A 12,882-nucleotide genomic window follows, 5' to 3' on the forward strand; every position below is an offset into this window, starting at 1 on the left:
AATGAGCTCAAGTGTTTGTTTGAAAAGATAGCTGTATAATTATCACAAATATTTAACTGATAAATTTAGCCCCGCTGTGCGCCTCAGCATTCAGTTTATTATCCGCATCAGCGAATTCTATTGAGCGAATTTAATTGGCCGAACGCTTACTGAAAATCCCAGGCTCCTCATTGGCTACGCGCGCTCAGGATTTTCCAGTAGAAATGTATTCATCGTTGCGGCGGCGAAATCAAATGTAAAAGTTGATTCTAATATAAATATGAGACGCTGGAATATCCAGATATTTGCAAATAAAAGAAAATTCTTTCATTGATTGATTCATACCACTCTGTAAACAACTTGTAGTAAAGAGTAAGGTTTATAAGATTCATTGTAGCTTAATAAGTAACAAATTTATTACATTATAACGTTTAAAAAAAAGAAATCACTAAAAATGAAAATATGTAAGTATTAACGTGAGTTATAGTATTTAAATTTTGTACTTAAATCCTATGTAATATTTTGAGATATATTATAAATATATTATATTTTTTTGCCTTTTACCTTTTTTGTAGGATATTTTATTAAAAGTAAATTGCAATTGGGTTTCGAAATTCGAGAACGGAAAAATAATACACAAAATTAATTTCTTTGTTAATAAAATTGTTAAATAAAAAAAATCGATACAATATATAAATAACATAGTTTCTGAATATATCACTAGGGAAAATGTAATGAATGGTAAAAAGACTGTAATTTTTCGATGCATCCGTTAACATATATGCAAGTACAAAACGAAAAGTGTTTGCTTTTATACGAACAAAACTACCAATGCTTTTTTATGCAACTTTCAGCTTTTTCATCACTGCTCACGGCTGTTTTGTTTGTAAGCCTGCCTTTAGCGAACGCACTGCCAGTACGACCGGTACCTACGGAAGAAAACACTGCGCTCAAAACCCGAATTCCTCGTTTACGCTCTTTGATTCTTTCGGGCAACCAACTGACCCTTCTCCGCGAAAGATCCTCTTCATCTGCTGATGAATTTGGAACCACATTACGATCTAGTTCTGACGTATCAGAGACGGATTTTAGACTTGGCCACACCGGAAATACCCTTCCATCTAAAATAACATCAGAGAATACGGACAGCTCGCACTCTCGAGAAATTCGCAGTGTAACCTACAGTGATACTCAAGTACCTGTTGAATCCTCAACGGAGAATGTACCGACACAAGAAGCAACTTCTAGTCCGGTTAAAGAGCAAACTACCACGGGTTTTAAAGAAGAGGTTACAACCCCCAGTTCGATTCAAGAAGAAACAACCGTCACATTAACCACGGAGATACCAACTGTTGCACCGACAGTTGTCTTAGTGCAAGAGTACCTCGAGAATGCCTCAACGCAAGTCGATTATCTATTGGCTAGGTTGGACAAACAATATAGATTGGTAAGTGATGAAAAATAAAAATATCTTTTCTTTTTTCTCATTGTAGGATTTGTACCAGACCGGTCGTTTATTACGTCAGCGTCTTATTAGAGACAAAACTGTTTGACATTTAAAGTTATTTAATTAATTAATCAATTAATTAATTCATTTCAAGAAAGAAATAAAATATAAACAGGCGACAAAGAATAAATTTTTCAGTATAAATTATGCAATGAAATGACCTGCTCAGGAAATTAGGAAATTCCATTTTTTAAGTTAATAAGAAAAAATCCCATGACTGATTCGAACAATGACGCTAAAAATTCTTTATCCTAATACATAAAGATTTATCGAAATGTGTTATGTATTTGACCCTAGGGTTCAAGTCTCGGTCACTTTACCGGTATTCCTACCTATATGTTTAAATCACGGATACTTATACATGTATAACAATGATATTAAATGTAAGTTTTTTTGTGATTTTACAGATTGGTGTAGTTGACTATATCCCTGATGAAAGATACCGCCCTTCTTTGCCATCAGATGTTTTGGACAACTCAAGACAATGTGTTCAAATTGAGGTATTTAGTATTCAAATTAATGCGCTTTATACAAAATTAGAAATTTATGTCTTCCTTTCCGGATATTGTGAAAGCTGTCGTGGTTTTCTTTTTTTTCCAAAAAATTGCATAAAATAAAATAATTCACTAAAAATAGCGTTTAGTCAGAAATAAAAAATAATTTACCTATTTGTCGGATTTAATGATTTTTTTTTCCAATCTATAATTTTGATTGCTACAAAAGTATTCTTATCACCGGCCAAAAATCTGGCATTGCTCTGTTCAGTGATTTTCCTTGACCTTATAGGAATAATCCGTGTAAAAAGTGTGTTTTTTTGCTAGCCCTTAACAATTTATACAAAGCCCGTTCAATTTGATATAAACGAAAAAGATTATCAGTGTTGCGGGCAGTTTTATTACTAGAACCCCATTATCATGGTAACTTATGATACCTACAACATTAAAGTTTTAACTCTTAACATTTACGTACGTGAATTTTATAGGCAGTTTTATAACTACCCCCCCCCCCCTCCAATTATCATTGTATTTTAAGCTACCCAAACCATATCTTTATTTACGAACCCTTTTCTTTATCCATATGTTGCTGTTTTTTTTTCTTAAATTACGAAATATATTTATTAACGTTTTTATCTATTAACTCTTTTTTTATTTCCAGCTGACTTTACTGGCAATGCACGAGGTTCTTGTTGATTTTCTTCCTCATTTGAATGCGTTGTATACATTGAATGGTGACACAACAGTTTATATTTCTACAAGGACCCTAGCTTGGTTCATATCAGTGAGTGTGGTAAGTTCTTGTAATATATCCACTAAGTATATCCATTAAACCAATTACGCCATGTTTGAAGATATACTATGCTCATCTTTGAGTGAAATACTTTTATTTCAGAAATTTATTGAAATCTAGTACAAACTTTCTGAAAATGTCTAATCTGAATAAGTGAATGTATAAACTATATTCCTTATGTACTTGTCAAGTCAATTTGGTCTATTTTTAATAATACAAAAATGCCAGTTTTTTTAATGACACTATGTTATCATACTGTGATTAACTGTAGTATGTAGAATTTAAAACATAACATTTTTTTTTCTGTGTGTATTCAAAAATGTTTCTTAATCATTTCAAAAGAAACTACGTAGAAATTGTCAGTTATTGGTGTTTTTCCCAAAATTTGAGCATAATATATATCTTTAGGCATTTAATGGCACATTATGTATCAAAAACTAATGTTTTCCCCCATGAGTTTTATAACGTTCAGACAATAGTGCATCTTACATGTTTTTCACCTGAAGAAAGTAGCACTGCAAGTGAAATATTGTTTAAGAAAGTAACAAAACGTAAACGAAGCGATATGTTGACTTCTATTCAAAGTACTATATCACTGTAACTGTACTTATTGCCCGAAAAGCAAAAAGATGATTAAGATAAATGGTAAATAAATAACTACAATAAAAGGACACTACAAAAGCTTTTTAGAAATAAAATTAAAAGCATTTCTGTGACATAATGACCTTTAAAAATCTATATTTTACCGCAGCAGTTATAATTGCTGAAGGTAATCTAAAAGTACATTGTATAATTATGAAAGTGTTTTTTATTTACAAAATGGCAACCATGTAGAGCATACAGTCATAAGATAAATACATACTGTATATTAGAACTACTGTATAATTATGATAAGAAGGAAAAGAATGACTACTCTGCTTTGACATCCAATAACAATTATCGCCCTTTTCACATGTTTCATATTTTTACGTTTCTTTTCTTTTCTTTCAGTCTCCCCCTGTTTACGATTACATACCAGAAGGGATACAAGGAACCGGTACTAAGAACACGGAGGAGGTCGTCAACACACTCGGAGCTCTTCGGACACAGGCTTCTTTAATGCAACAAGTTATTTCGAATCTGAAAAAATGCTGATGAGCCAAGCCAGGAATGATTATTGTTATCCAAGGGAGACTACTATGTTGTGATCGGACAATCCATTTGTTTTGATTTTTATTATTTATTACGTGTATTTAAATATTGTATTTATTTAACAGACGTTTTTAGTGAGCTGCAGGATATTTTTTACAATGAAATGATCTCACGTGATGTGTTCATATTTATTCCACATCATTTTCTGCTTTTCTAAAATGTGCTTACAAAGTTTTCATACTAGATAGAAATGACCATCCATCGTACTTTTACTGTTTATTTGTTGTTGTTTCCAGTTTCTCTACCTTTAAAAATAAAATTTGTTCAAGGTTTCTTATCAAACGGAGATTGGCTCCATGGGTCCATGGGGAAATTGTGAAAATCAAATAACGGAAATACGGAGTAGAAACAGTATTGTCGATTCACTTTACCGCTTTAGCAAAAATAGAAAATGATATATTTATATTTTTGACAATTACAATTCATGTATATGTACAGTATTTGCTCAGTACTTTCATCATGACATTAACGAAGCATACGAAGTGTTCAAATCATTGTCTTCCAGACGATTGGTGCAAATCAATGTCTTTCAGACGATTAGTGCAAATTAATGTCTTTCAGACGATTGGTGCAAATCATTGTCTTCCAGATGACTGCTAATTATCTTAGCTCACCATATTGTTTGTAATTTATTCCATAGTTACTGTCAATTGTTGTGTATTTAATGTTTAAATTAATACCATCAGATGTTGTGAATTTTTTTACTGCATACAAACTGTATTTAACTATCAATGTTCATGTTTTTGTGTTTCCATACAGCGTTTGTTACTAGATTTGTGAATTTAATTTCATGTTTTTATATTTTTATGTTTTATTTTTTACTAATAAATGGCATATCAAAAACAATATTTACTTATTTATCACATAAAAATGTCTATTTTGCCGACAAAAAAAAAAAAAAAAAAAAAAAAAAAGCATTTTAAGAGAAGTTTCAAGATGCCGTCTTGATTCAGAGGTTACCGTTTAGTACAGGTTCAGGCGTAGTTGGACTGAGTTAATTCATCTTTTATTCTGTTACCCGCGCAAATCGCCCACGCAGTATTATCATGATAATGTGCACGAGCTAGGGAGCAGTTTGTATTTATTTTCTTATATTTTATTATTATTATTTATAAGTTTTATGCAAGATTAAGCAATTCTATAGGATTGAAAAGATCAATTTTATCTCTTTAATCGAATTACCTGCACGAGATCGCAACATTGTACGCCTATTTGATTAAAATTCGTTTCCACTTTCAAAGAACTTTTTGAACCCGCATTGAAACTTTTAACTTATGAAAATTACATCTATAGATTTGAAAAGAAAATATTTTTCTTCAATCGCTCCATGTTATAAACGAGCACCTGGGGATAGGTGTACACTAACAACAGGTTGTTGACAAATACATGAATATTTATAAATGGCAATGAGTATTTAAATTGCTCGAGTAAGAAGTCATTCTGTGAAGATCTTGCTTTAAAACATAGTCAACATGCCGAAATGTGTAGCAATTTGTTTTCTTTGGATATTTCTTACCGGTAAGATTATAAATATATATGTGTTAATTTATAAGTCGTGTACGGGTTTATTCTATGAGCGTTATAAAACAGACTATTCGAGATAAGAAAAACTAAGATTAGAACAAAAACCTTACAAGGAAGGATTCTTGAAAAATAAGAATAAAATATGCTCAGTTTATATACATGCTTTTTCTCTTTTGATAAACACGTGCGTTTATTGTAGGTAAACTTTCAGTAAAATAATAAAAAAAAAATTCTAACATGTATTGTATAGGCGTAGTTTGAAGACAATTTCTCAAGTTCTCGAGATCAATATTTTGGAAATGGTCCCGGGATAGTAGTTACTTTTATTATATGTGTAGAACGATATTTGGTGGGGGTGGGGAGGGGGGTGGGGGGGGGGCTTAAATGAACTTCAAACTCGTTTATAAAGTTTATAAAATACTACATGTTCCCAGTAGCTTCATGAAGTTTTTTTATTAAAATTTTGACTGGATTTTGAAATTTTTAATTTTCTCAAACCTCGATAATTTGTTTACAGGTTAAAGAGAATATTATATTAAGTAGATTAAAAGGGAATAATAATTGCTTTGTACGATAAAAAAAGAAAAGTTTAGATAACGTTAGAGTAAAAATGGTAAGTAAACGGGATATATGCTATTTTTAGCCTCAACTGACGGTAGGATTTAGTTGTACAACACTTTCAAAGCAATACACAAAACACTTGCATTCAGACCGTAATAATGAATCGCCAGGTTTCACTCCAAAACACTTCCCACCAAATGGACCCCTTACAGAATTTACTAGAATATGTGTAAATGTTTGAATTATTGGTATTGACCAGTTAAGGAGATCGTGTAAGAGCTAGACCAAAATAGTACGGCAGGTAGCATGTGCATATAGGAAACTACCATTTCCCGGAATGAATGGAAAAACGAAGCACCCTAAAGCCTATTCTGTATTTTGATCTTACGATGAAGATTTATTTCTTTATGAGTAATAATGGAAATACCTCCATAAAAAAAGAAAAAGAAAAAAACACCTTTTTGTCGATTGTTATTTTTTGAGTAACTTGGGATTCGAACATGCCACAACTTTGGTGCTCACAAAGAGTTTTTCAACATCCTCTTTACGCCAGCTTACTACTTTGTTTACATTTTAGCCCCATTTCATTCATACAACACATTATATGGGGATAATTGGGAAATCTGTCACCTGTCATCGTGGGAGGCCTGTACAGTAGAACATGTCGTATCCTGTAAATCTAGTATTAAATTGTACAAATTCAAAAAATAATAGCCTCCACACATTAAGATTTGTTTGTACATTTAAGTTTTAAGTTATATGCTACTACTAAATCCTACCGTCTGTTGAGGCCTTAAATCAGATTTGTTTGTACATTTAAGTTTTAAGTTATGTTGTACTACTAAATCCTACCGTCTGTTGAGGCCTTAAATCAGATTTGTTTGTACATTTAAGTTTTAAGTTATGTTGTTCTACTTAATCCTACCGTCTGTTGAGGCCTTAAATCAGATTTGTTTGTACATTTAAGTTTTAAGTTATGTTGTACTACTAAATCCTACCGTCTGTTGAGGCCTTAAATCAGATTTGTTTGTACATTTAAGTTTTAAGTTATGTTGTTCTACTTAATCCTACCGTCTGTTGAGGCCTTAAATCATTTTTGTTTGTACATTTAAGTTTTACGTTATGTTGAACTACTAAATCCTACCGTCTGTTGAGGCCTTAAATCAGATTTGTTTGTACATTTAAGTTTTAAGTTATGTTGTTCTACTTATTCCTACCGTCTGTTGAGGCCTTAAATCATTTTTGTTTGTACATTTAAGTTTTAAGTTATGTTGTTCTACTTAATCCCACCGTCTGTTGAGGCTTTAAATCAGATTTGTTTGTACATTTAAGTTTTAAGTTATGTTGTACTAAAAAATCCTACCGTCTGTTGAGGCCTTAAATCAGATTTGTTTGTACATTTAAGTTTTAAGTTATGTTGTTCTATTTAATCCTACCGTCTGTTGAGGCCTTAAATCAGATTTGTTTGTACATTTAAGTTTTAAGTTATGTTGTTCTACTTAATCCTACCTTCTGTTGAGGCCTTAAATCAGATTTGTTTGTACATTTAAGTTTTAAGTTATGTTGTTCTACTTAATCCTACCGTCTGTTGAGGCCTTAAATCAGATTTGTTTGTACATTTAAGTTTTAAGTTATGTTGTTCTACTTAATCCTACCGTCTGTTGAGGCCTTAAATCAGATTTGTTTGTACATTTAAGTTTTAAGTTATGTTGTTCTACTTAATCCTACCGTCTGTTGAGGCCTTAAATCAGATTTGTTTGTAAATTTAAGTTTTAAGTTATGTTGTACTACTAAATCCTAGCGTCTGACAAGCTTGTGTCATATGCGAGGATAATATGTTTACTATTCGAAATTCAGTACGTTTTCGAAATCGTATGAATTTGGAGGCGTGTTGGATTAAATGACTTTAAATTTATCTAAGTGTAAAAGAAAAAAAAAAAGGATTCTATATGCATAATAGACGATTGAGTTATATCCCTTTTTAACATATATCAACTTTTTGAATGCTGGGGATCTAAATTGTCGTCTGCTTGATTTCATTTTTAAGTTCACGAAATCAACAACAACAACAACAACAAGTTATAATAATAATAATAATAAATAATAATAATAATAATAATAATAAAAATAATAATAATAAAATAATAATAATAATAATAATAATAAAACAACAACAACAACAACAACAACAATAATAACAATTATAATAATAATAATAATAATAATAATTATACGAGGGATGATCAAAAATAAACCAGACTGGGGCTGTCAATTGAAGAATTTAGAATCACTTATTGTTATATATCAAATTAATAATAATAATAATAATAATAATAATAATAATAATAATAATAATAATAATAATAATAATATTAATAATAATAATAATAATAATAATATTAATAATAATAATAATAATAATAATAATTATAATAATAATAATAATAATAATAATAATAATTTTTAATTATAATAATTATAATAATTTTAATAATTATAATAATTATAATGATAAATGATAATAATAATAATAATAATAATAATAATAATAATAATAATAATAATAATAAAAATAACAATAATAATAATAATTATAATAATAATAATAATAATAATAATAATAATAATAATGATAATTATACGAGGGATGATCAAAAAATAAACCAGACTGGGGCTGTCAATTGAAGAATTTAGAATCACTTATTGTTATATATCAAATTAATAATAATAATAATAATAATAATAATAATAATAATAATATTAATAATAATAATAATAATAATAATAATAATAATAATAATTATAATAATTATAATAATAATAATTATGATAATAATAATATGAAATAATAATAATAATGATAATAATAATAATAATAATAATAATAATAATAATATAATAATAATAATAATTATAATAGTAATAATAATAATACTGATAATAATAATAATAATAATAATGATAATAATAATAATAATAATAATAATAATGATAATAAAAATAATAATAATAATAATAATAATTATGATGATAATAATAATTATAAAATTAATAATAATAATAATAATAATAATAATGATAATAATAATTATAATAATGATGATTATTTGCAAAGGCTACAGTGCTCGCGCAATCGGCTAAAAGATAAAGATACCAGTATGCCGATTTGACAAAGATTCCATGCTACTCACTGCCCAATACTAGAATTTTAAAACTGAATTCCATTAAGCTCCAAAATCATAGCATGGCTAGTTTATTGTATAAATTTAGCAGAGTAAACGGGTTCTATTTTGAATTCTGTAAAAGTCAATCGGAATTCTCCGTTGATTATATTCCAATGTATGTGGAATTCCAAAGTAGCGAAACGTTGCGTTTATATATTTTTATGAATCGACATAATCACACAAATGTAAAAGCTGATGAAAGTATTTACCATGAATGGGGTTTACATAAAATTGAAAGAAAACATATTCTGTATTTAAAATGATATCAACGAAATATCTATCGGAATCGGGGCCACTTCCGCAATGCGCTATGTCCAAATCTCTCGTGGGTTCACAACCCTGAGTGGTGTGACATAAAATATATCGTATGTCTATGACTGATTATTCCCTGCGGTCTGGAGACCGCACGGTATTGATACGCGTTTAACTATTGAGGCATGGAGGAGCACGTGACCTGTTTTCGGTACATGGAGGAGCATGTGATCTGTAAACCGTACATGATTGGTTAATTGACCTTTTCGAAAACCTGGCTAAATACCGTTTGCCGGTACGTTACGGATAATTCTCAAGGGAATAAGTCAGAATTACACCTAATTAAGAACTAAAAACCATTACGTGATATTTTTAATTTTCTATAATTATAATACCGTTTAAGGTGGAAAAACTTGAATGATGTGTTTGAAAATTATCAATGTTTCTTTAATATGTATCTCAAAATGTTACAAACAATAAATTATTTATACTGAAAATCTACAAAATTAAAATATTCGTAGTGACATCTGCCATAATAAATAGAATTTTTTTTTTTGCTCAAAATATTCATAAAATGGTAGGACTATTTTATCATTTTCTTAAAAAGAAATAATTGTTTTATGTTCGACCTTCTCCGGTCATTAAAGGTCTCCAGTTTCCAAAGACCTTCTTCTATATTGGTCGATTATTGTCAACTATATTCCTGATACAAACGTTTATTTATCCACCCACCCAAACAATGTTGAAGATAGTTAATGAAATATCTTTATATTATCAAAAATGTTCCCCGCAGGAAACCAATTTACTTGTATGATTTTCTGTTTCGAAATTTGGCGAGTCAGAAAAATGCATAGTTTAACACATATGTTTTGCCCCTTTTGATGGCTCGGTATGAACAGCATTCTTGTTTGTCTATCAAATTGTCAGAATTGTTATAAAAACTTATATAACCTAATTTTATTTTTCTAGAGGTTTACGGTGAACAAACCCACCAACTGACCAAAAACAATGGCTTCAAACTTCCGGAAACTCGCAACCAGGGAAACGACGAAAGTGAAAATTTGCTAACAGAGTTGTTAAAAATGTCTCTATCACGGAAAAAGACATTGGAAGAATTAAAACGATATCGATCGCAGAAAGAGAGCCAAATAATTAAACCGGAAGTTCAACTAGCAGACGACATGAAAACTCTAGAGGCGCTTGAAAATGTTCTTGTAAAGCGTTTGCTTTTTGGGCGAAAGATGAATTCGGCTTTAGATGAGTGGATTATTGCCAAAATGAAGTCGCTGAGCATCACGGGAAACGAAATTGAAAATAGGGGGTGGGGAAACAAGGGCATTCCGCCTAAGAATGGATAACTAAAACGTGAAAAGTGCATGTGTTCTTCTTTTATATAAATGCAGTTTTTATTCATTACATTTAATATGAATGAACTTTGCCCAACAAATAATGATTAATAATGCATAGATTTCTATGAAAAGAGTAATTAATTTACATTATTATTTCATCCGGTGATATTTCAATTTAGCATTCAATTAAATATCAATCCATTTTATTACGTATATTATGTAATATACTTTAATTTTTAGGGAAAAAAATCATTTTTCTGACAGATGAGATAATATTTTGACGATGACATCATTTCCGGTTTCTTATTCGATTACAGAATGTAATAAGTTTGTTTTCTTTCGATGAATTCATTATTATGTAACATTTGCCTATGCTTCAAATAAAAATCAACTTTCATATTTTCTAATTTTGGTTATACATGTAAACGTGCCCATTTTTGTCACAATTCTAAGAAATTTTCCTTTTTTTTCCACCTGGTCAGGATAACTTTCATTTTTTGAAAAATTATAAATAAATGAATAAATAAACAGAAAGAAGCTTGCTGTATGATGGTTTTTTGTGACACACAAACATTTCGCATCTTGCACGCATGACTTAATTTCAAAGGATGATATCAAGTAACATATCTTTACATAATGTATCCAACTAGTTTAGCCTTCTATAATTTCATTCATACTTTACTATGGTATGCCACTATGTTTAAGGAAGTTAACTATTCTCATCCTTCATTTCTATTTTAAGACCGAAAATAAATAGCGTGTGAAACCGCTATAATGTAATCATATACCTTAATGGGCATTTGCCTATTGTAAATAGCACCGCCCACCATTAAAATGATGGGCAACTGTAAAAAAAATAATAAAACATGGTTACAGAAAATTATATGAAAATTAAAAATAAATTATGGAAAGGGAAAAGGATCTGACGAATTAATAATTGATTGAAAAGTTCACACCTGTACATAACCCATGACCCATGACTTTAACTCATAGAATTTCCCCATCAAATCATCGATTTTAAAAAATCGTGATCGTCAAAATCGTATGAATTATAGTCAAATCGGATATTTCACATGGGGGCAGTAGTGCAAAAGACGAAATGAGTGTTTGATTTTCGAAAAAGAAGAAGAAAAGGGAAAATGAGAATCGGATATCACGAAGCCTGAGTAAACTACTAATATGCATTTTTGTGAAAGAATTTCATGTTAGTCAAAGAACAAAACTTCGTAAACTAATGAACAAAAAGTTGAAAGTACATTTGGAAATAAATTTGGGTATATCTTTGAAGAAGACATCGGTGTGTCTGCTGCTTTGGCTATGCCAGATAATCGTCCATTTTCGTCAGGATCCGGTTAAATACGCCAATAAGAGGTTAAGAGAGTACAATTGCAAATTAATTAACAAAAAACAAATTACCTCCCTAGAATATTCTCGCGCAAAAAGACATTTGCAATTTGTACTAAACGCCTGATTTGTATCAAATCTGGATATGACTCTCATTTTGAATATAATTCTTACATTTCACCTTCCTAAGATCCCAGCCCCCATCTATACTTACGAAGAAAAGAGGGAAACTATGGAGGGCGATCGTTGCCAAAATTCCAGTCATGTAATGTGATCCTTTTGAAAACTACTTTTGAAAATGCGAACGCTTATGTCTAGCATTTTTTTTATTGTATTTCTGCACAACAAATGATATGCCTCTTAATACATCTTTTAATTGAAAGCACCCGCTTTTAAATAACAAGTTTAATGTTAATCTCAACAACTGACATAACATGTAGAAAACGACTAATTTACAAGTTCGTATCTTCCATTGCATATAATAAATAAGCATGTTTGCACACTTGTAGATATCTATCTGTACCTGAAAAATACAAATGAAATGTAAAACTCGAATACAGAAAATAGAATTTAATAAAACGTGTTTCCAGTCGTAGAACTACAACAGTACGTTTACACAGTAACACGTTTAAAAAGACAAAAGTAAATTCACAAAGTTAAACGA

The 12,882-nt window shown here is 29.9% G+C and overlaps 2 protein-coding genes across 3 annotated transcripts; both read left to right on the plus strand.

Annotated features, from left to right (window-relative positions):
* Positions 1–332: 332 nt before the first annotated feature.
* On the plus strand, positions 333–4,802 carry LOC132716611 (uncharacterized). 2 transcript variants are annotated; one of them, XM_060699919.1, is made up of 5 exons: positions 333–443; positions 834–1,426; positions 1,894–1,986; positions 2,642–2,773; positions 3,764–4,802. In XM_060699919.1, exons 1-5 carry the CDS (start codon positions 434–436, stop codon positions 3,905–3,907), a joined length of 972 nt encoding a protein of 323 aa, XP_060555902.1. In that variant the 5' UTR covers positions 333–433; the 3' UTR covers positions 3,908–4,802. The 2 variants fall into 2 exon arrangements, with proteins under 2 accessions (XP_060555902.1, XP_060555903.1); XM_060699920.1 differs by having other exon boundaries at positions 2,642–2,764.
* A 516-nt stretch (positions 4,803–5,318) lies between these two features.
* On the plus strand, positions 5,319–11,378 carry LOC132716612 (uncharacterized). Its single transcript, XM_060699921.1, has 2 exons — positions 5,319–5,482; positions 10,495–11,378. The coding sequence occupies exons 1-2, from the start codon at positions 5,437–5,439 to the stop codon at positions 10,881–10,883; spliced, it is 435 nt and encodes a 144-aa protein (XP_060555904.1). The 5' UTR covers positions 5,319–5,436; the 3' UTR covers positions 10,884–11,378.
* The last annotated feature ends 1,504 nt before the right edge of the window (positions 11,379–12,882 follow it).

The sequence above is a fragment of the Ruditapes philippinarum genome, unplaced genomic scaffold, assembly GCF_026571515.1.
Source record: "Ruditapes philippinarum isolate M1 unplaced genomic scaffold, ASM2657151v2 ctg2032_1_1_1_1, whole genome shotgun sequence".
Taxonomy (NCBI): Eukaryota; Metazoa; Mollusca; class Bivalvia; order Venerida; family Veneridae; genus Ruditapes; species Ruditapes philippinarum.

What these genes read in the sequence shown, in the direction of transcription:
- LOC132716611 (XM_060699919.1), top strand. An exon ending in TGGACAAACAATATAGATTG is followed by an intron (nt 1,427 to 1,893) that starts GTAAGTGATGAA and finishes GTGATTTTACAG; the next exon opens with ATTGGTGTAGTTGACTATAT. An exon ending in GACAATGTGTTCAAATTGAG is followed by an intron (nt 1,987 to 2,641) that starts GTATTTAGTATT and finishes TTTTATTTCCAG; the next exon opens with CTGACTTTACTGGCAATGCA.
- LOC132716612 (XM_060699921.1), top strand. Translation starts at nt 5,437, where the DNA reads ATGCCGAAATGTGTAGCAATTTGTTTTCTTTGGATATTTCTTACCG. An exon ending in TCTTTGGATATTTCTTACCG is followed by an intron (nt 5,483 to 10,494) that starts GTAAGATTATAA and finishes TTATTTTTCTAG; the next exon opens with AGGTTTACGGTGAACAAACC.